At 35.6% G+C, this 24,326-nt stretch overlaps 3 protein-coding genes across 4 annotated transcripts; 1 reads left to right on the top strand and 2 right to left on the bottom strand.

Moving 5' to 3' along the window:
* Positions 1-1,944: 1,944 nt before the first annotated feature.
* Positions 1,945-7,498, bottom strand: LOC110736221 (transcription termination factor MTERF2, chloroplastic-like). The gene is made up of 7 exons (XM_021916384.1): positions 6,844-7,498; positions 5,711-5,848; positions 4,520-4,765; positions 4,042-4,155; positions 3,179-3,361; positions 2,644-2,861; positions 1,945-2,451 (listed from the first exon to the last, which is right to left on the bottom strand). Exons 1-7 carry the CDS (start codon positions 7,411-7,413, stop codon positions 2,124-2,126), a joined length of 1,797 nt encoding a protein of 598 aa, XP_021772076.1. The 5' UTR covers positions 7,414-7,498; the 3' UTR covers positions 1,945-2,123.
* Positions 7,499-8,444: 946 nt separating this feature from the next.
* Positions 8,445-11,547, top strand: LOC110736220 (heterogeneous nuclear ribonucleoprotein H-like). Its single transcript, XM_021916383.1, has 3 exons — positions 8,445-8,593; positions 9,439-10,248; positions 11,015-11,547. The coding sequence occupies exons 1-3, from the start codon at positions 8,574-8,576 to the stop codon at positions 11,325-11,327; spliced, it is 1,143 nt and encodes a 380-aa protein (XP_021772075.1). The 5' UTR covers positions 8,445-8,573; the 3' UTR covers positions 11,328-11,547.
* Positions 11,548-11,704: 157 nt separating this feature from the next.
* LOC110736218 (armadillo repeat-containing protein 8-like) lies at positions 11,705-23,411 on the bottom strand. Of its 2 annotated transcripts, XM_021916382.1 has the most exons (9): positions 22,727-22,821; positions 21,371-21,481; positions 20,080-20,799; positions 18,943-19,038; positions 18,770-18,853; positions 14,113-14,347; positions 13,857-14,017; positions 12,371-12,649; positions 11,705-12,266 (listed from the first exon to the last, which is right to left on the bottom strand). In XM_021916382.1, exons 2-9 carry the CDS (start codon positions 21,374-21,376, stop codon positions 12,210-12,212), a joined length of 1,638 nt encoding a protein of 545 aa, XP_021772074.1. In that variant the 5' UTR covers positions 21,377-21,481; positions 22,727-22,821; the 3' UTR covers positions 11,705-12,209. The 2 variants fall into 2 exon arrangements, with proteins under 2 accessions (XP_021772074.1, XP_021772073.1); XM_021916381.1 differs by lacking the exon at positions 21,371-21,481 and having other exon boundaries at positions 22,727-23,411.
* Positions 23,412-24,326: the final 915 nt, after the last annotated feature.

The following is a 24,326-nucleotide window of genomic DNA, read 5'->3' as shown; positions in this document are numbered from 1 at the left end:
TAATGTATCTTCCACACAAGTAAAATTTAATTAATAATTAGTACTCGTAGCAAGTTTTAGTGTTAGAGACACTAGGAAAAATGGCAGCCTTTTCAAAAAAATTCATGTTAATTCTTTGTATTCTACTCTCATATCTTCGTCCATTATTCTGCAGTTTTGAAGGTGAATTATTTCTCTTAGATACAAACTATTTTATCCAAGATATATGTAACAAAACCCGAGACAGAGACAATTGCCATTCGATTTTCATGCACAACATACAACATGAAGGCAAAGGCATAGATGATAACGAAGGTTTAACATCGGTAGCCATTGATCAAATGTTACAAATTTTGTATGAAAATTTGCAGTATGTACAAAGTGAAAAGAAGAAGATGATGCAGATGATTAATTACACAAGTATACACGATGACAAAGAGAGCTTTAGTTGGGACTTCATTACGTTTATTGAGAGGAATTACTTTGAGATGAAGATGGGAATTGAAGAGGCAAGAAAGCAGGTGATTAATACTCCTATTAGGAATTTTCATACTAAAAAAAAAGTCGACGAAGCATATGCCAAAGCTAAAGAATTAGTAGTTTATGAGATTGGGAATTGTGAAAATATGGTGGATGAAGTTATTGGTGATTTGTTCTTGGATTCAAGTTTAATTCACGGTATTATTGAAAGAAATCAAATTCTTGGTTTGTTGATTGAGATGTTTGTTGGTGCTAGTGAAAATTTAGCGTGGGTGCAAACTGGAGATGACGAAAATGAGGGAAAAGGGTTCAAGCAATTTGTGTTTTATGTATGGCTTTTATACCTTGTCGGAGCTTTTGGATGCTTTGTTCACAATACTCGTGATTTATATGTTGCTATGTTTGGTCGCGATGGGTTCAAGCATGGATGCTTAATTTACAGTGCTCATGATTTATATGTCGCTATGTTTAGTAGCGATGGGTTCAAGCGATTTGTTTGTTGTGTGTGGTTGTTTTGTCTCGTCGTTATCTGTATGTGTTTCATTTACTTTACTTATGCTTCATATGTTATTGTATTTGGCCGTGAAGACTAAAGTAGTAAAGTAGCATGTTTATAAACCAAGGAGGATTACTTGTTCTATTTTCCGGTGCTGCTGGTGGTGGTGGGTGGTGGTTTCTGTGCTGTTGCTGGTGGTGGGTTATTTAGTTAATTTTTTTTTTTGGTTGGATTAATAGTTAACTATATGCCTTTATTTTTCAATAACTATGCTTAAGATCTTTTGCCTAGGTTTTCGCAAGCCCCTCTTTATTGCGAGTAACAAGAATCGAATGTAGTATTAACAAATTTACAATTTATTTATTTATTTATTTTTTTGTTATAAAAGTAGTTGAAATTTCGATATAAGCTATTTATATCATATCATTGGTATGAGTAAACAAAACCCTATACGAAACATAATAAATTGGAAATTTTAAAAAGCTATTCAATTTGTTAATAAAAGTAAATAAAAAAATATATGAAACTAGTAGAAGAAAATAGAACATTACGAGAAGGTCAAGAACCTTTTTTCTCTTTTGCAAACTTTTAAACTCGCTTAAATGATAGTCCTTGGCGGGTCTAATCACGACATCAAGCTAAGATTATCCTCAATATATCCTTCATATGGAGTACTACTCATCGATTTTGTTTCGAAAACAATTCAATGATTAAAACTTATTTTTGATGAGAATCAATCCCATGATTCCCTGAAATCGAAAGGGAAGCTCTAATCACCTAAGCTATCTCCCACTCACAACGGACAAACATTTAAAAAAATCGGATGTACAATAAATTATTGTACATCTGCTATATAGTTACCTTAAAATGATCAAAAATTACCCTGTAATGAATGAAAGTTTCCCTATATATATTATAAGTTATCCTGATATAAATAAAAGTTATTTATACTTTATTGATAAAAATTACCCAAAAAAGTCTAAAAGTTACCTTAAAACCTTAAATTCAATAAAAGTTACCTCGATGTACAATAATATTACTGTACATCGGATGTATACAAAAGTTTTTGTTTATATACAGACTATACTACTGCAGGTCTAATAATTCTACACTATGAAAAAAACCTCGCATAAGATATGTACATATCAGAACATGAAATTAGACCGTTCTACCTATCAGACACAAAAGTTCTTTCTATGGCCAAGAATTCAGTTGTGAACTCATCATCATTCTTGGCTAACATATCTTTCAGGCTAATGTTTATATTTCTGCTTCTTAGCAATAGAAACCTTGGCTTTATTTTCTTTTCCATTGAGTAGCTGAAATACCTGGGATAATCCACAACGTCCTTCACTGACTTGCCCATGGTGTAGACCAGGAACTGCAATTTTGGCCTCAATACTTCCTCAATGCTGTACCCAAGAAGAGGAGAGAAGCGTACAATCATTGTAGCAATATGTCTCTCAGTTAACCCAGAGTTCATCAAGTACCTCAGTCTGTTATACACGGAGAATACATAAAATCAGTTATGCGAGTATGACTGGAAAACTTTCCAAACTAACTTTCTGCGGTAATGATTCAATTGGTATGGTATGTGATAGCATGCTTTGTGCGCCCACTATCTGTGGCAATATGTTTAAACAGCACTTTGGTAAAAGTAAATATGCAAAGCCAGTTCAGAGCTTCACCTTGGCTTGATGGTACTACCCACATCAGATATCAAAAACTCAGGGTATTTTTTTATTACCCGAGGGAGATCTTTTTTTGATATGCCCAAGCTAGTCAAGAATTCAAGCTTTTTCTGAAAAGTTTCCACAGTTCTTGTAGCAAAAATTTCAGGGCACCGAGCTAGGATTGTACCAATGCTCTCCTTGTCAAAACCCATATCTTGCAGAAAAATAACCACCTATATAACCAAAAACGTTCCACTTAGACTATAATGAACAGATGAAACAGCCTCCCGAAAGCAATGAACCGAGAAAAGAACAGGTGGTACATGACTCATTGGGCATGAGAAGAAGAGAGCAGTTTTGATAAAAACAATAGAAGACAAGGAACAAAAGTTTAGCAGCTCTAATCAATGCTGATTCAAATGCAAAAGATGTCTTCAGAAATATCATATCAGCAGCAACAAAGTAAAGAATAAATGTTTAAGCAGAAGTGCAGAACAGCCCATAGAAAGAAAAAAAATATATTAAAATAGAACAAGCAGCACCAAGTTACCTTCCGAAACTCCTCGGGTCGCCGCAGTAGAAGCTGAGGACTTGTAGCTATAACCTTACCTAGTTTTGTAGTTCTCACACCTTGGTCATCTAATTCTTCTATCATTGGCTTCAGCTTGCTTGCTGAACAGCCCAGCAGAAGTGGCCAGTCCCTAATTGCTCGCTCTATGCTCACTTTTGGTATCTGCCATGAACAGATTCATCCATAAATAAAAGCAATCATGAGTATGCTGCTGATACTGTTAAGTGCTGTTGGACATCTACAGAGGCCTTAACCCTGTGAAGGAAGGGGGTTGGGATGCACATGACCTTGGATTCTTAAACAAGTTTAATTCAAATAGCCCAACACTAAACCATCAACAACCAAAAGACAACAATCCATAAACGCAGTAACAGATAATATAAATTGAAATGCAGGAAAAAGAAAAGAAAAAAAAAAAAGAAGAATAAGTGTATCCAACATTGAATATGTTTAATCACAATTGATATTTTCAGGCTAAACCACTACGAAAGTCTGGAGACATGTTTACAAGTTTTGAATTTCAACAATATGCATAAACTACAATACGAAGGGCCACACATTCACAGCAAGTGGACTTGCTGCACCAAGAGGATGATTATATTGGATTACAAGCATTATTTGTCAGAAACAGAAACTAAGAACTGACACTGAGGCCATGGCTTCTTTTCTACATAGTAAATATCTAAATACACTATACCCTATAACTCTGCACAACAATGTTTTACCAAGAGGATAGTCAGTTATCTTGCATATTATTTACAATGCAATCACATAGGTCATGGAAAAAATATATCGATGAAGATAGCTACTGATGTGAACACATCAGGTTTGTAACACCTTACCTTCTCAGTTTCAAAGAAAGCCAAAATATCATTATAATTTTTCTGAATGCTTTTTGACAGCATCCAAGGATATTTCGCCAACATCCTGCCTAATTTTTTGTCCAGTGCTCCAACCTAGAAGACAGAATAAGTATTAATTATCAGTAAGACAAAGTAGGCAATAGCAAAAGTCATAATGCAAAATCATCCCTGAGAACGCAAAGTGCGTGATAGCACAGACAAAAGTTAGCAGGGGCAAGACTAAGTAAACTTCACCAAACAAGTAAATTACATTATTGGCAGAATGATCTTAGAATGCACCAGACAAGTAAAATTCATTATTGGCAGAATAAACTCAAGAGTTTTATTCAAGATGCCACAATGCCAGTGCATTTCAAGTCATACAAAGTTTCTGGAAGAAGAAGCATAAAATTTTATAAGTACCAATATCTATGAAGGTAAAAATCAACCATAGAAAAAATTATATATTTATTTTTACCATCTCAAATGTCCACGATCCAGCTCGAATTTCTTCTTCAATGTCATGAAAAAATAGTGGAGGAAATAGTAGTAAAACATCTCCCATGCATTCTCTTGGAACTCCAACATTCTCCATGAAGTTCATCATTGGTTTCATATTCGACTCTACTGATAGCAGAAGAATGCGAGGAAATGACTCAATGAGATACCTAAAAGAAGCGTCATATGATCCTAACATATTCAAACCACCACGTCTTGCTTCAATCTGTTGGAGCAACAAGGGAAGCAACCCTTAAATACAACACAGAAAAGCATACTTCCTCCGTTTCTTTTTAGTTGCAACAATTACCAAAAATAGAAATTTCAAATTAATTGCAACAAATGTTTTCTTTCCTAATTTGCAAGTCTCTTGTTCCTATCTCTCTCTTCATTATAGGCCCCACTTTCTCTCCCCATCCATTTTCCTCCCGCAATAAAATATTGCCTAGGAGTCCACCCACTTGAGTTTGTTGCAATTAAAACAAAACGGATGAAGTATTAGTATAACTAGATAATTCACGAGCAAATGCTCAATTATTAAATAATGTACGAAGTACTCTTACATAAATCAAAACTTGATCTTTACTAAATACAATTATTCAAAAATCAGGTTTTACTTATGATTAAAAAATACTATCTATAGTTAATTAGTTATATATCAATTAATCAATATGTAAACTTCTATTTTCAAAGCACATTCATTAACTTATATTCATTAAGGGGAATTGGGAGGGAAATTTGGGAGGGAAAAAATGAAAGGGTGGTTGTCGCTTCAATAGTAGTTAAGGACTAGTGTCATGAACTGATGCTTTTGGCAAACCAATGGGTTGAAAGACAGTTTAAGGAGACAGAATTGAACTACAAACCCTAAGTTTCAATATAAGCTATTTTGATTTTTGATGTCATGAATATTGAACATAATGACGCAGTTCTTGATTTAAAAATTTGAGGCCATTGTCATTCATTAATATCAATAATCCAACAAATTTAATCCTCAGGGCTCCCTTTAACCCGGAATTAAATCCACCACTTCTAAGTTCTAACAAATACTACGTATTAAGTAACCAAAATGTAAACCAGCTTCAAAGTCACAAGAGATTAGGGCTTCTATTTAACTACCAGATATATACACACACCGACACACACACAATACTTAGTGACGAAAACTCACCTTTTCAAAGAATGATAAAGTTTGTTGCAAATCCTCATCTATTGAAATTGAAAGGTACTGCATCATACGACGGGCGCGCTTACCAATTTGTCTTTTGTCATCACTGCCAGAAAAACATATTTCCTTGACATACAAAACCTATAACAAACACCATATAAGCAGCAATCCAGAAAGTGCCTTTTACACCATACACTGAAGCAACCCAGTTAGCTAGCAGCAAGTTAAGATGCCACAGCTATTGGAGACATTGGAAGTGCTCAACACTTCAGCAAAAGACCCCAAGAATTGTTTCCTTCCCTTTTATAACCATGAAAGAAAATGAAGAAATCATTGCAACAAAAAGATCAATGATAGTCACTTCTCTCTCCTCTATCAGAGGAAGGTGATTACAAGTTGAAAAGGAATAACTAAAGTAGTTTAAGCACTTATACAGACAATTTCAATTATAAAGTGTCGAAAAATGAATGAATTACTACTGCCACTTCACACTACAACCAGCAGTTCAGATGTCAGTTCATCAATTCCACAATCCAAAATCAAGTTTTATTCTGAATAGCATTACTTTTATTTGTAAAATACTAGGCCAACAAGGCGAACTTCAACCACCACGCCCACCAAGCTCATGATGGAAGATATTTAGTTTCGCAATTTTCCAATACATGAAGCCAAAAGTCCTAGAACATGAGCATACTTAAATAATTAAGCTTACAATTAGTAGCAGCTTCTAACATATCTTCCTCTTCCTACATCAATACCAGAATCACAATTCAAGAGCTTAACAATTGTCATTTACCCTTCAAAAAAGGGTTATTTATGAGACTTAAAAATACCCAAAAACCAAAATCAAATGCATAGCCTAACATCAAAATTTTGCTTCTTTATGACATCAATCAACCAATCTATCAAAGCCTTATTCCAAGAGCAAAAAATGGCTATTCCGTGTAACCATCAACAAAGCTCCCCTATCTAATTCTAATGCAAATCCAGAAATAAGACTAACAAATAAAACCTCATTCTAATCCAACAATCAAAAGCTCATTCTAATCCAAAATAATTGAGCAAATAAAAATTACGGAGTATTAAAACAAAACATCAAAAACCCAGAAAAAGATATTCAAGTAAGACTAACAAACCTTATGAATGAGAGAAGAAAGAGACTGAGATGAAAGAAGGCGAGCAAGATGAATAGCAGAAGCAAGACTCAACCCAAGACTCTCCAAATAAGGGATTTTCCCATTATCACCTTTCTCCTTAGCAATGTACTTAATCTTCTCCTTCAAAGTGAGGGGTGCCGCCGCCATTTCCACCTTCATCCAAGAGTCCCACAACGACAGCTCGTCGAGCTCCGAAACACTATCCCTCAGCATCTTAGCATACTGCGGCGCCTTACAAGCGATTTGTTCCGAAACAATTTGTGGTTCCACCCCGGCTTCGGATACAACCTCGGCAATGCCTTTCACAACTTCGCTCTCGTCTTCGCCGCTTTCGGGCGGCGAAGACAGAGAGGAAGATGGCGGGCGAGGGGAGTGGGATTTTAGGGTGAAATTGGTGTTGCTGTGAGAAAGTGGTTTGAGACATTGATGATGAAGAAGAGGAGGAAGAAGATGATGATAAAAGAGGTTGTAATTTTGGTGAAAAGTTGAAGAAGAAGATGGTGGAAATAGTGGAGAGAATGACATTGTTGAAATTGAAGGTAATACCATTTGATTTTTGATTTGCTGAGTTTGGTTCTGTCACATTTATTAGTTTTTTGAGTAAGTGTACCTCGCAAAATCAAACCCGACCCAATATCGACCTGGAAATCGACCCGAAAATTTTGGGTCATGAATTAAAATCAGGGTTGCTAAATACAACCTTCATCTACTTAATATACCCTTTTAAAAAACCAAATGTACCCTTTCCTTCCTCACTCTTTCCTAGGAATTACTTTGAGATGAAGATGGGACTTGAAGTTGCAAAAAAAAAAAGTGATTAATACTCCTATTAGGAATTCTCATACTAAAAAAAGTTGATGAAGCATATGCTAAAGTTAAAGAATTAGTAGTTTATGAGATTAGGAAGTGTGAAAATATGGTGGATGAAGTTTTTGGTGATTTTTTCTTGGATTCAAGCCTTATTGTTAAAGGGAATCAAATTTTGGGTTTGTTGATTGAGATGTGTTAGTGGAACTAGTGAAAATTTAGCATAAATGCAAACCGGAGACCACGAAAACGAGAGAAAAGGGTTCAAACGACTTGGTTTTTATAGTAGTATATGGTTGTATGGGCTTGTCGGAGCTTGTGCTTTGTTGATTGAATTTACTCGTGATTTATATGCCGCTATGTTTGGTAGTGAACGGTTCAAAGGATGAGGGCCTTCTTTCTCTTTTGCAATTTAAACTTGTTTAAATGGGCAGCTCTTAACCGCTCCATTCACGACATCAAGCTAAGATAGTCCCCAAGATATCCTTTATACGAAGAACTGCTCATCGATTTTTGTTTTGAAAACAACTCATGATTAAACTTTGACGGTATAATATTATTACACTATTGTATAGTTATTAACATTACTCGATTTGTTTTCTTCAAAAACAATTACTCGTTTTATTTTCTCCAAAAAAATTACTCATTTAATTTTTATATTTAAAAAAAAAAAAAAAAAAAAAAAAATAGGTCAACCTTGCAAAAGCCCATAACTTTTGTAAACTTAAAGCCCATAACATTGAAACTTAAAGCCCATTCAATTAATAAAGACTCCGAAGAACACGAGCTCCTGGAAAACACCCTAGAAATCAGCAAGAAAAAACAGGAGAGAGAAACTGTTAGAGAATAGAGAGAGAAAATTCAAGGGTTTCAGACGACAAATTTCCTGAATTCTAAATACGATGTTTTACAACAGAGGAGGGTAAGTCTATTTTGTTTGATTTGATTTTTCTGCGAAATATTTGATTTTAATACTATATAATTTTTAATTTTTTTGATAATCTTGCATTGATTTTTGCTTATTTTACATTTGATTATATTCTTAGTGTTTTATAACTTAACACTTTGAGTATTTCGTATGATTTTGCTAGCTGTTTAAAGTCGGGTATCTGAATGATGTTTCATAGATTCAATTGATATATGATAGGAAGAAAAGCTTGGGAACTTGATAATTTTTTAATTGATAAAATTAGGGTTGATTTACTGTTATTATGATTCTTTTTTGGGTATTTTTGAAGCTGAAATATGCGAAAGAAGCTACAATTTGGTTTTATTTTGGTGTAATTTGATTGATTATGATCTAGGGTTTTAGCACTGTTATATGCTTATAATTGAAATTGCATTTTTTTGAAATTGAAATGAGAGCTAACAATTAGCTGCTTTTGTGAGAAATACGATTTCACAGTATAAATTTGTGCGATTGTTGGATATATTTTGGGGAATCTGTAAAAAATACTTCGTTTGTGAAGTAGTAGCTCGCTTCAATTTAGATATGTAAGCGCGACTATGACTTCTACAGTTGAGGACAGAGATTTGAATGTTGTAGGTGATATATATGTCCTCGTTGAAGGTGGAAATGTCCTTGTGTAGTTATGTTATAGGTAACATTGGCTGGTAAAGTGACAGGCTTGCCGGTTATGAGTTGATGGCTAGACCCCTGTAATCTGAACTAGAGTACTTGGTGGCTTACTGATGTCATGGCGAAATTTGAATGTATGTCTTATTTCCTTGTCAGTTGCTTATTTATGGATTTGAAATAATGATTAGGTATGGAGATTATGCTGATGGTCGAGAAATGGGTCCAAAGAGACAACGGTTGATGGAGCAAGGATCTTCATATTATGGGGCATCACCTGGCTATGGGGCTTCACCTGGCTATGGAGCCTCAACCCCCTATGGAGCTTCACCTGGTTCAAGTATTATGTATAACCCTTCTCCATATGCTGGATACGTCAGCCAACTTCCCCCATTCCCTGTTGTCCGACTCCGTGGTCTGCCCTTTGACTGTACTGAGGCAGATGTTCAAGAGTTTCTTCGTGGTTTGGACCTTGTTGATATCCTATTTGTTCATAAAGGGGGTCGCTTTTCTGGGGAAGCATATTGTGTTCTGGGCTATCCTATGCAGGTGGATTTTGCCCTCCAGAGAAATAGACAGAATATTGGTCGGAGATATGTAGAGGTTTTCCGAGGCAAGAGGCATGAATATTATAAAGCTATTTCAAATGAAGTTTCAGAGGCTAGTGGTGTTTCTCCACGTCGTGGTTCTAGAGCAAAGTCATATGATGAAGGAAAGGAACAGTTGGAACACACAGGAATATTGCGATTAAGAGGTTTGCCTTTTTCAGCTAGAAGGGAGGATATCAAGAATTTCTTTAAAGATTATGTTCTTGCAGATGATGCTATTCATATCACGTACAATTATGCTGGTAGGCCATCTGGGGAAGCTTTTGTGGAGTTTCCTGGTCCTGAGGATTCTAGGGCTGCAATGGTTAAAGACAAAATGACTCTTGGGAGTCGATATGTTGAGCTATTTCCTGCACTTCGGGAAGAGATGGATGACGCAATTGCTAAAGGAAGGTGTGTATCTTGTCTTTTCTTTCCCCTAAACTTCAGTTTGCATGCATGATCTATGTGTTTCTTTTTAACCAACCTATGCCCATCATCCTATATGATTTGTCTTAATGAAATCTCTAATTACCATTTAACGGAAGTTTGTATGTTTGTTTGTTTGTTTTTTTTTTTTTTTTTTTTTTTTGCAAATTGCTAATTTTATTAACTTTGGCTATCATCCTTTTGGACAATGGACATGTTCCCAAGATTCCAAGAATCACATTTAAAGTTTTTTTTGATGGAAAAGTATGTACTTCCTCTCTTTCCAAAAGATGTACCCATAATTTTGAAGTATTTTTTTTTATGATGTACCCATTACAATATTTACACTTTCCGCCTCACTCTACACCCACCCACTTTTTATTTTCTCTTACTACCTCCGTTACATATTGGTTGCAACTTTGGGGTATTATTTGAGAGACGTAAAATATTCCAAAGTTGCAACTAATATGTAACGGAGGTAGTAATTTATTCACCTTTTCTTACACCAACTTAACTCTCTTAGAAACAAGAGTCCGCAATAAATAGGTACATAAAAATATGGAGGGAGTATTACCAAAGTAGCTACTTCACATGTCATCTGGTTTGATTTCTGATAAAGAATTCTGGATATTTGTGTATGTTTTAAGCTTCTGTGTTATAAACTCATTATTCTTTGAGGGTTTACTCAATATAATGTAGTTCATAGGCTGATCAAAATCTTCACTTGTTAACTTGTTTCTTTAACAAGCAGGGCAAATTCTCAAGATGACCTAAACGAGCCAGTGAAACATACTGGAGTCTTAAAATTGAGGGGATTGCCTTTTTCAGCCACAAAGGAGGACATAATAGAATTTTTCAACGGATTTGTATTGTCAGAAGATTCAATCCATATTACATCTATGTCTGATGGGAGGCCAACTGGCGAGGCTTTTGTGGAGTTTGCTAGCGCTGAAGATTCAGAGGCTGCAATGGAAAAGGACAGGAAGTCCCTTGGAAGTCGCTACATTGAGCTCTTCCCCTCATCACAGGAAGACCTGAACGAGGCACTCTCGAAGGGACGGTGATTTTACAGTCATTTAGTCATGGCTTTTCTTTACTTTTTTTTTTTTTTTTTTTTCTACTCCAGTTCCTTTTTATGATGTCTTCCAGAATCCAGAATAATTTAAGGGGCACTTTTAGATGCTTTATATGTAATATTTCAGATTAACTTTGTATTATCAGAGCATGTATTTGTGAATCTGATTTTTGTGAAAACTATTGAAGCAAGTTCCAGTCTTAACTTCATGTCAGTTTTTGTTAAACTTCTACCAACTCTCTTTTATCAGCTTTGTACCAGTTCAAAATCTTCCACACTAATTTAAGAAAAGGCAGCCTGATAATGTCCCCAAGTTAGGCTTCAATGCTTACAGTTGTACACGTCTTAAAAAAATAAGATTTGATCTATCATAATTACAATTTTTCTTATTTAGATTCTCATTGAATGAATTAATTCAAATCGAATGATACAGATAAATAAAGCAACCATCACAATTATTACAATAATACCATGGGCAAAAACCTCATTTACATGGCCTGTAATCTTAGAACAATCCGTCTCACATGGCTCAAAATACAGCTGAGATTAATCTCAAGAATCTAAGCAACAATCTCTAATCTACACCAATTTTCTATAATAGACCCTATTCAAAGCAGTACTGAAATTCTAGGAGCTTTAACCTAGAATGCTGCAATGCCTTTACTACTTCTCAACTATGAACTGCCCCATCCCTTTTGTTTTTCAGATACATTGCAATCTCTGTGCTGAGATTCAGCAAATTTCGAGGTCTATGAGGATGGATATTTTGTCTGTTCTCCCCAATTACTGGACATAGGGCTACAGACTGTTACAAATGAATGTGCAAACTCTTGGACTCTTACACCGGGGCCTCTTCTTAGCCAAAGAAAGGCTAGGTAGAGTTGTCACAAAACGCCACAGATTGCAACCATGCAGTTTTGACACGAAGCTGCAACAAGGGGGAAAACATAAAGAATATTTTAAGTTCAGATAAAAAATAATAGAAAATTTAACTTGGCACAGATGCTTTAAGTTGTGTTATATATAATTCACCTTGACATCAAGGCAGGAATCATTTGCCATGTTTTTTATCAAAGTATATACACCAGCATTACGTAGCTTGACAAGCCGACCATAAGCACCAGGGCTGCTGGGAAAAGTTAGATTTACAACAGTCCAAACAGTCGCTGTGCGTAGTCTATTGTCATTGCTCTGCAAAAGCTTGATCAAAACGAATGGATCATCGCTACCACCTGGTGGGAGGAGTTGCTGCAGTACAGCTTCTTTGTGGAATTCGTTTCCAGTTGCCACATTTGCAAGTACATACATTCCCTAGCAGGAGAAAGCAAATTATGACAATAATAGCTAAGCAAAAAAAAAAAAAAAAAAAAAAAGGCGGTTGGAGGAGGTAGTTCGAGGAAAATTATATCAGTGCTAAACTTAACATAGGCTTTGTAAGACCACAACGATACTCTATGAACTTAGAATTTGATCCTTTTCACAAATTGTTAGTAAATATTCAGCAAGTTCTACCATGAGCAGCAACTACAAAAGGACTCATACTTAAGCAACATCTATGTATCAGAAAATGAAAGGATGAACCATTCTTGCCAAAGTATATAAGTGGGTGAACATAAATCTGCAAGCAAGCTAAAGTGAATTCATGCAGTGCAATTTACCCAAGCTCCAAACTTGGAATTCAGAACCACAAAGCCCTTTCAGTGATTGCAGCAATTATCTACATTCATGCCAATCGGTAAACAGCCCACTTTCTTTTACTTCAATCAACACAGTTTGTAGCAATTACTGTCTTTCAAGAAAAAGAACAGTGCAACTGATACATACTTTCTGAGATAATATAATGTAGTAATGTAATCATCAACTGAATTACGCTATGGACTACTCCCTCCAACCCATAATATAGTTCCTTTTCTTTTCAGGCGTCCCAAAATGGTGCACCTATTTGGAATCTTTCCTAATACATCACACTTTTTTGGACAAACTTACCCTCACAATTGACCTAACCTCTGAAAAATACCACACTTTTACACAAAAAATAAAAAATGTGCCACTATTTAATATTTGGATTTTGTTGACAAAATTAACAGAACATTTTAACTCATTGAATGGAATTGACTGAAAAACCGATGCTCTTCTCACTTTCCCTCCACAGATCCACCTTATCTCTCTCAGTCTTACTATCCCTCCACAAACTTTTCTATCTATCTATCTATATATATATATATATATTGCATTTTTTCCACAGAAAAAAACAGTAGTATACAAAGAAATATGTACCAGAAAACTAATTCATTTGATGCAGTTTAAGGAATCTTGCTACTCCTTCCATTCTCCTTTAATTCCCATAAATAATGAGAAACGGGCACAATATATTGTGGGACGGAGGCAGTACTATCTTTCTTATGAAGGATAGTATTTTAAAAGGCGATTCATCCATCAGCATAATAACATATCAAGAACAAGCAAGGAACATAAACCACATTTTGTTGATATCCTTACAGCTTGCAAGATATCTAACCTGAATGCAGACTTCGGGACTGGATGTGTTCCTCAGTAGTCTTACAATGGCATGTAATATGATAGCTTCTTCAGTGAATATATACTCAATAGAGTCAACACATCCGTCAACAAGATTGCGAACAAAACAGATAGCTTGCTCTTGGACAGACGACTCATGATCTGCATGCACATAATGTCGCGAATCATAATATGTAGATTTAACTATTATCTTATGCGAAAATTTTCTTCAATAACTAGTTAACAGCAATTATTACCACATATGAGACTCCACAATGTGGCAGGTGACAGCTCCAAAAATATTTCCCCTTTCAACTGTTTTTCGGCCAGGAAAATCAGGTTTTTCAGAGCCCGTACGGCATTTAACCTGACAGTAGAATCCATTGATGTTGACAGATGAACAAGTTGTTTGACACCTCCATATTGAAGAAAGATGGATTTACGCGTTGTGAATTCCACCACTACATTACATAAAGCACTGAGTGCTGCAATCTAAACAATAGAGAAAAAAATTGAATGAGTCACATGTAAACATAACTATTAATAAGGAAGATTCCACCCAAAGTTCATCCATAAGCAACAAATTAAAATAAAACACCCCTGATAATTTAGTCTGACTTCTGTCAAAAATAGAAGGTACAATCAGATTCATTTCAGACCCCAATAAAAATCAAATAAACATACTTCACATGCAAGTACGCATTAACAACTTCCACTAACAGATGTAAGTGAAAAAATGATTTTGAGTGTTAGCAATAGGCTGGAAACAGTCTGTGTTGAGATACAAACATAGCCATACCACACCACTTAATTTAATTTCTCAAACCTTAAGCAAAGAGATACTGCCTAAACATCTAAGAAGATTATATGTATACCCACGTTATTTATTGATGTTATAGTAGGTTTATCATGGTTCCAAATCAACTTACATGACCCCGGAAGAAACCCTACCCATTCACTTCAATTTTGAAATATTTTTCCAAAATTAGCTACTTTTCAAGACTAGGAAAAGGAACGGGTAAAGGTGCTTCCCGTAGACCCCACAACACCTTGGGAATCCATTTAGGCGGTTGGAACCATCCGTTTCGCCTTTAAACTACCAATTCAACCATATAACTTGTGTCTCCCTTTATTAACTCAAGGCAAACACGGGACTTTATATGACCGACTAGTGGTCATATATGGTTGCAAACATTATTATAAGACATTAGGATGCATCCACTTAAACCCCGAGAGTTTTCGACACCGGGTCATGAAACCTCCAAAATAGGTCCGATCTTATGTATCTAGGTTTTGGACAACTTTTAACTATTGGGGACCAAAAAAGGAAACAAGTCCCGGTGCTTTACCCATGGACCCCAAAACTTCAGGAGGCCATTTGCGTGTGGTTGGAACCATCCACTTAGCCTTTGAAGTGTTAATTCAGTTTTTTACGCACACGCCTCCCTCAATTACTCAAGGCCACTACATGTTTTTCTGTGACCAACTGCTGGTCAAATTTACTTCCAAATAATGTAATATGACCCTGAGAAGCATCCACTAAAATTCCGGTAGTCTTCAACACCCGGTCCCAAAATTTCTGAAAATGATCAAATTTTGAGTATATAATAGCTTTAGGTTTAGGACAATTATTTAGTATAGTAGACACGGAAAGAAAACAAGTTGAGGTACTTCCCATGGACCCCACAACATGTCGAGAGGCTTTTTTTAATGGTTGGAACTATCCACTTTGCGTTTAAACAATCAATATAGCCATTTACGTACGCCTCCCTTAATTAACTAAAGGCCACCACAAGCTTTTATGTGACCCAATAGTGGTCACATATAGTTCCAAACAATATTATATGACCTAAGGATGCATCCCTTACAATTCCTAGAGATTTCGACACTGGGTCCCGAAATCTTTGATATAGATCCGATTTCGTGTATTACAGCTTTCAAACTTGAACAATTTTTTTACTTTTTTAGACCCCAAATGAAATAAGTTGAGGTGCATCTCATGGACTCCACGACTCCATGGTAAGTGGTTGAAACCATCCACTTTACCTTTGAACAACAAAAAAGGTGTTCACAACTTACGCCTCCCTTCATTAAATTTGCAACCACGGGACTTTATATGACCGATTAGTGGTCATATATGGTTCCAAACATTATTTAATGACACCAAGATGCATCTACTTAAGCCTTGAGAGTTTTCTACATTGGATTCAGAAACCTCTGAAATAGGTCCAATTTTGTGTAACAGCCTTATCAGTTTTGAAGAATTTATTACTACTTTGGAGCAGGAGAAGTGCTTCATATGGACCCCACAACACCACGGAAGGCCATTTGGGTGGTTGGAACCATCCGCTTTGCCTTTAAACAATCAAATTAGCCGTTCATGTACACACCTCTCTTAGTTAACTTAAGACCGCCACAAGCCTTTATGAGACCAACTAGTGATTATATATATAGTTCTGAATATTATTATAAGACCCTGTGATGCATCCACTTAAGTCAAGAATATATTATATCCTTAAGTTTTGCACAAAATTTTACTATTTGAACCCGAAAAAGAAACACGTTGGAACCATCCACTTTTCCATTAAACGGTTAAATAGTTGTTGTGTATAGCCTTCCTTCACCTTTATGTGCCTAGTGATCATATATTGTTCCAAACAATATTATATGACCTCAAAGTTGCATCCCCTACCATTCCTAGAGTTTTTGACACATGGTACCGAGATCTTTGATACTTATTTGATTTCGTGTATTATAGCATTGAAATTTCGGCATTTTTCTACTTTTCTGATCCTAAAATGGAAATAAGTTGAGGTGCATCTAATGGACTCCAGACACCCTAGGAGGTGGTTGAAATTGTACGTTTACCTTCAAATTGCCAAATTAGCCATTTACAACTGATGCCTCCCTTCATTAACTTGGCCACTTTGTATGACCAAATAGTAACATATCTGATTCAAACATTATAATGACACTTGGATGCATCCACCTAAGCCCCGAGAGTTTTCAACTCCGAAACCTGAAACAATGAAACCTATGAAATAGATCTGATTTTGTGTTTGGCATTTAATTTAGACAATTTTTTATTACTATTAAGAGCCGAAAAGGAAATAAGTCAAGGTACATTTCATGGACCCCACAATACCTCGAGAGGCTAGTTGGATGGTTTGAACCATCCACTTTGCCTTTTAATGGTCAATTTAACCATTTACATGCACGCCTCCCTTTATTAACTCAAAGCCAAGCCACCACGAGCTTTTATAGTTTTATGTGACTGATTATTGGTCATATATAGTTCCAAACAATATTATATAACCTAGGGAAGTATCTACTCAAATCCCATGAGTTCGGACATCAAGTTTCGAATCTTCGAAATTGGTCCGATTTTGTGTATTATAGCCTTGTGTATTGGACAATTTTTTACTTTATAAGACACAAAAAGGAAACAGGGTGCTTCTCATGGACACCACAACACCTCGAGAGGTTATTTGAGTAGTTTAAACAATCCACTTTGCCTTTAAAGTGTCAATATAGTTGTTTACATATATGCCTCCCTTTATATGACCGACAATTGATCGTAAGTAGTTCTAAACAACATTTTATGACCTCTATGACCTTCTGAGTTGTTGACACTGATCTTGAAATCTTTGATATTAGTTCGATTTTGTGCCTTCAATTTAAGACAATTTTTTTAATTTTAAAAGGAAGCAAGTCAAGGTAATTCCAATGGACTCTAGGAAGTTGTTGGCATCGTTCAATTTGCTTTTAAATTGTTAATTTAACTATATAATCCTTATATGTTTCCGGGATGCATCCCCTACAATCCTGAAATTTTTCAAACACCGGGAATCCTCGAAATAAATTAGTCCGATTTTGCGTCATTATAGCCTTCAAGTTTGGCTTAAGGAAAACATATTTTGATCCGACTACATTATGCATCGAAGTGCCTTCAGAGTTCTAAAAGGAATACGAGAGCCTACATGGTGCTTGGAACCATCTCATTCATGCCTAGTTCACCCTTCGTCATCATGGCTTAAGATGCCTTGTCTTGGCCTTGCAATGCCTTGGCTTGTATTGATTTCCCTTCCTAGGCCTTGCATTATCTAGTTTTAACATAAGACAAGCCAATACACTACCCTCAATTGCCGAAAATAGGTGTTTTTTAAGATTAAGATGTTGTACCTTGGCCCAAGGGTCATGGGCAGCAGCATCACCATCCAACACCCCCACACTAAGGCGTTGAGCCTTGGCCAATCCCATACTTAGCATTTTTTAGCACCAAAGGGTGCATATCTACCCTCATTTAAAAAAACATAGGTGTTTTTTAAGTCAATCTACCACTTACAATACTCTGTCCAGTATTTAAGTCATTTGCAACCTGTTGGTAGGAAATAGGAATTGTATTTGGCAGCCTTGCGACGCGTTAAGCCCCTACTGTAAGATGGCAATCAGACAACAGGCGCATGCGTTGCCCTAAATCTTAATACCAATTTAGAAAGAAAAAAAAAATCAAGAAAAAAGGAAAAATTAAAAAAAACACAAATTTTCACATTAGAAACCACAATCTCTAACGAAAAAGTATCACCCTAAAAAATCATGTGAATAAATAAATTTACTATCACATATTTAAACATGATCGACTATTTCTTATTCACTCCTATCCCATTCCCATTTCTCAAGCTACCACATGTAATCTACACTCAGAGTATCTTTAACAAGCCATACATCTAGCTGGAACAGCTACCACAATGTCAAGGGGCCAAAAGGAGCCAAGAAATTAAGAATTAAAGATTACTTCATAATCAACACCAATGTAAAGAGTCATAGACAAGAAAGTTGTTAAGTAACATTGTTTGAACTCTACTGCATATTTAGCATATTACACAAAACATTGCAAATAGGATAGAACAGTACCTGGACAGCAGTCGAAGCATCATTTAGAAGCTTTATCAACGGAATCACGATCAGATCATTCATGAACATACCTGCACTCAAATTCTGAAATAATGCAATATGGGATCATGCACTAAAGATGGCAAATATACAAACGCAATACAATCTTTTTTACAGATATCAAAAGTCCAAACCTTGACTGACCGAGAAACGCTCCGCAAACACATGCAAGCTGCAATTCGTACTTCAGAGCAGTCATGATTTAATGCCTCAGCTACCAACTTGAGTACCTATATCAACAAAGTAAAAAATTATGCATCATCAGTTTATTAACCGCGTTTTTACTTTATCATTTTTTTAAGTACTCCAACAATACTATTTGACTATTCTGCTATAGATTTTGGCATGCCTCAATGACAGTACAAATAAATTCTTTAACTAATTAATTTCATTGTTTCACTATAAAGTAAAAACTTTTGGTGATATCCCCTGCAATCTTTCTCATTAATTCATGAAAGTCCTACTTGGTGAGTCATTTTGTAGATATGCCACCCTATATAGCAGTAATTGCTCAATCAAACAATAGTAATTGTCCAGGTAAATCTTGGAAGTTAGTATCCCCAGCTGCTCTTCTAGTCACACAACAAAATGATTTGTAAATTAAAGGGGAAATGAAAGTTTGAATTATATAGGAAAAATGATGTATAGATCATAGGAAATGATTAAGGATCATTTCAAAAGAGAGGTAATATATATGAAAGTAGGAAATCGATGATTGAGGAATGCAAATACATATGAAATTGCTAATCTCAGTTATTCAAATCATATATAATAAACAATTTATATGGTCACGCTCACAAACAAGATGCACACATTAATAACTCTACCTCTGTTTCCAAATGATTTTAACACTTTCCTTTTTGGTTTGTTTCTAAAAGTTCTTAACACTATCACTTTATTTCATATTTTAGAATCTTCCTTTACTACATCACCCCTCTTACCTGCAATATATTCACTTTTCCATTCACTCTTTATTACTTTATCAGTTTATCCACCTTTTCCCCCCACTCTTACCAATTTTCTTAAAATTTGTGCACATAGTAACTGTTGTGATCAGATCGAAACAAAGGTAGTATTATCTATTGTCACACACCACGCTCTAAAAAAGGTGACCAAACCCTCTCAAACAATAGTGACATGAATTGGAAAAAGATACAATATCAAATAAATAAACATACGAAGTATAAAAAATAACTGGTCGGCTGATCCATATAAATACATATCATTACAACTAAATTTCAAACAAGGAGAAACTAATATATGATACAAACCTCAAGTGATAAAAGATTTGCCCTGCAGACTTCCAACTTTGAGCATACATCAGCAAGAGCCAAGAATATCCCTTGTAAACGTTTAGCTGGTAATGGGTCTTTCTTTAGGTGCTTGCTCATTTTGTCAATAACATCTGCTTCAAAAGCTAATTTTTGTAGGTCCTCTTTTCCAGCAATCAAACTGGACAAAGCAAATGGAGCTTCATCGCCAACTTGACCAGGATCATCAAGAAGCTCAACCAGTATATGTATCAGCTTTGATCTGAGCCCAACATCTTGTAGATGACATGGTGAAGTGTTCCACAAAGCAATCAAGCACATGGAGGCCAGAAGCCTTGTCCGGGGATGCTTATCCTTCATCAGTTCACATACAACCCTAAAAGCTCTTCCATCATTGGCTTCAGAAAACTCTGAACTAACATCAGGATTGTTCCTACTAACAGCAGCTAGAGCCTCCAAACTAGCATCTCTCTGGCTAAGGGAACCTTGCAGAAGGTCTAAAAGCTTCTTTAAGATGCCAGCCTCATACAACACTTTCTGCTCTGCTATAATCTGACAAGAGTGCGTAATAATAGTTGCACCAAGTCCTGTAAGATTTTCACTCTCACTATCCAATAGCGAAATAAGGAAGCCCATGTTTTCCTTTGAAAGAAAATCATACTTGGGGGCCAACTTTGACTGGTATATTATTTTTAGTGATCTAGCAGCAGCATCCACAACCTGCATAGCATTAAGGTTTCAAAATCACCAAGAAAAAAGATATGTCTTGATTATACTGCAAAAGACAGATAAATGCAGACATAAAAGCAACCGCATGTGAAGTGAAATAACTATTTAATCCTGTATATGCATCAATAACTTAAGGTAGATTTCAGAAACACACACACACACACAAGGCAAACCAATTGATTAAAAAGCTTCACAAGACTTGGTATACAAGGTCGATTCTTCTTTAAACACTTTGTGTTCAGTGACCACAATTACGTTATATAATCGACAAATATATGCATATTTTATACGAGTAAACCAACTTAAGATTCTAGGTTTAATCATCAAATGTCACTTTGCTACCCCAGAGTAAAAATACAATCCAAGCAGTGGCAAGACTGGACATTAATAGATCTAATACTGGTCTTTGTTGCATCACTGTAAAGGGCCTAAACTGCTAAAGGCATATTTGAAAAGCTCACAGAAATCAATCACAACATATGTACATCTTTGATAACAACTGAAGGCTTCAAATTGCATCACACTTAGGTGGGTACTAACAAACTATACAAACAAAACCTACCTTCATTATTTATAAGCCAACACACTATTGCAAAGTTGCATCCAGTTGAGACTCAGAAATGATCTTTGGGTGGGAAACCGCTTTCGCTAGTACAATGCACATTAATTGGGACTGCAAGAGCATCATTTCACACAGATTGAACATCTTAGTTTTAGCAAATAGATAAAAACCATAATATTTGCTAAATAACATCCATACGAAATCCTTTAGTTTTATTTTATTGGTCAGCATAAGAACAGTGACATGGATATACCCAATATAACCAGCTTATATCTATCACTAATAGACACAATTCTCTCCTTCACTAGAACCACAGCCTTTTATACATTAAATGATTCAGATCATCTTAGATTAGCTATTTTTCTTCAAACTGCTCCCCTATTCGACACAATAGAACAAGCTCACAAACTCTAAACCCTTCATCAATTAAATACAGAACTTTTAAGCATTTATTCAGTTGCTCTAGAAATTCCCTGTGACCGACACAAATTCTGAAAAATTCATAATTCCTTACAACCACCTCATAAATCAACTCCCCGTTTCAAAATTCCCCTCATACACCCAATTAACCTCAAAACCCAGTTAAATTTTCAGAAAGAGCCCATTCAACAAATTAAATAAGAGCTACAATTCTAGAATTATGAACTCCAGAATTAACACACCCATAGTTCTATCTAACCTCTACAAATTTACAGTTCCAAGATCAATATCAAACCTCACAATACCAAATCAATCACTGCTTCCTAGTTCCTTTCACATCCCCCTCTAACTTATAAACCTCAAAACCAAATTAATTTCACATTTCAGCCATCCTTCAATTCAATCTTGAACTAAAAATCAACAACCCTAACTCAACAAGGTAAATAATACAGAACTCAACGCCGTGTTTCAGTTCCCCTCAACTTTCTAATAAATCAAACAATCAAATCAAACCTTATACAACCGCATTAAAAAAAAATTCACACATCAATTTTCACAATACAACCTTCCATTAAACCGAATTCCAGCAGAAAATTCGAAAATTAAAAATCTTTTACGACAAATTACACAACATTTCATTACCAAGCTTCAATTCAACCCAAACTCCGACTAAATTATACATTCAAATACAAAATCAATCAGAACAATAGCCTATCCTATCATCAAAATTATCAATAATTTCAACACCAAAATCACCTAATCAATTCATATTCCTCCTCATACAACTACAGCCACCTCAAAACCACCTCAATTTTCACAATTCACCATTTCATCAAATCACAATTTGACCTAAAATTCAAAATTTACAACTCTTCCAATTCACAAACACAAGCGCGCGCACAATTCAATTCCATAATCCACCAAAAATCAAATTACCTTAGCGTCGGAATGAGAAACAAGACCTAAGAGGAGAGAGAAAGCGCCAGCATCGAGCACAGCCTTAACACCAGCATCAACACCACAAGCGAAGCTTCCGATAACTGCCGAAGCTTGAATGATGACAGAAGAATCACTGGAGGAGAGAGAATTCACTACAGCAGGTACTACGACGCCGAATTTGACGTAGGTTAGCTTCTTCGTGCGATTTCCGATGATCTGATTCTTCAATTCTCGAAGTGCTTTGAACTTTGTCTGATTTTCCGGCGATGAAAGCCGGAGAATTAGGTCTTCCGGGCGGTTGTTCGTCGCTGATGTCGGCATTGCCTCCGCCGGCGGCGGGGGTGTTACGCACAGCACGGAGGACAAAGAAATTCTGGGAGGAGAGAGAGAAAAAAAGGTGTGTTTCTTCTTGGTTTTTAGTTTTTGTCTTTTTTTTATTTTTTTTATTTTAGTTTTTTTTTGGTGGTTTTACTAGTCTAATCTTTTTTCTAATTGAAAATCTATATGAATTTGTTAGTGAAAGTACGTGGGACCATGGGAGCAATCGATTTGACTCATGTCATAGGTGCGACAAAGTTTTACCCTGACCTATCAAAACTATTCTCCTTTATCCAGGTTTGGGATTGACAGTAGGAACCCATTAGCGGAGTTGGAACATGGGAGCAATGGTTTTCGATATTTCGATAAAGTTGATCGGCAATGATCTGATTTTAAAGTGTGTGATTGTGGACAAATCAAGGTTCTAGATCTCAAAATAAACAAAAAAAAAGTTTAAAGTTTAAACTTGATTTGAGGATTTCATTCTCCAAAGTTGTGTTTAATGGTTTAGGCTAAAATCTTGAATTAATACCCGACTTAATCTATTATTATGTTATGTTTAGATCTCTTCAAAAAAATGAAGGTAAACTATTACCAGCATTAAACAAAGAAGTAGTAGTTTCCAAATCGTTGAAGATATTGGCAACTTGAGATTTTGCTCGAGAATTTGAACGGACATGTTTTTGTAGAGCACTAATTCGGTTACGGAGAAAAAATTTATTTTAAACATATTACTTATATTTTCATTCTGGTTAGATATGGATGGGACATCACATACTTATAGTTGTGAAATCTAAGATAATGCAAACTCGACCTCAAACCTATGAAGGCAACATCCTTATTGACCTTATTATCCCGACGTTGATGGGGAACTGGGTGTGAGTTAGGACATTTTGACCAATCCTTACAAGTCTATGTATGGAGGTCCACGCCAAGGAAAATTAGGATAAAATTGGTACATAGTAGTCTCAATTAATTATTGACGGAGTCGTGTAGCAAAGAGGAACTTGTGACACAGAGCGTTAATGCGACTACAATCGATTATGGGACGACGGAACAAGAAGTATGTAGCTTCATTGTTGCGTTTGTTGTTATAATACTGTAGAAGGCCCAACCACATCTCTTAGGAGCGGAGAAAGGCCCAGGTTGCTGAGGTGTTGTTATACCTCGTATTTTTATACGTATTTTAATTTAAATCATTATTTTATGAAGCATTTAAATAATTTGAAATGAATTATTTATGGTATTTTATTAATTTAAAAAAGATTTATTTTAATTA

Source organism: Chenopodium quinoa, unplaced genomic scaffold, assembly GCF_001683475.1.
Source record: "Chenopodium quinoa cultivar QQ74 unplaced genomic scaffold, ASM168347v1, whole genome shotgun sequence".
Taxonomy (NCBI): domain Eukaryota; kingdom Viridiplantae; phylum Streptophyta; class Magnoliopsida; order Caryophyllales; family Amaranthaceae; genus Chenopodium; species Chenopodium quinoa.
This window is presented reverse-complemented; position numbering and strand designations above follow the sequence as displayed.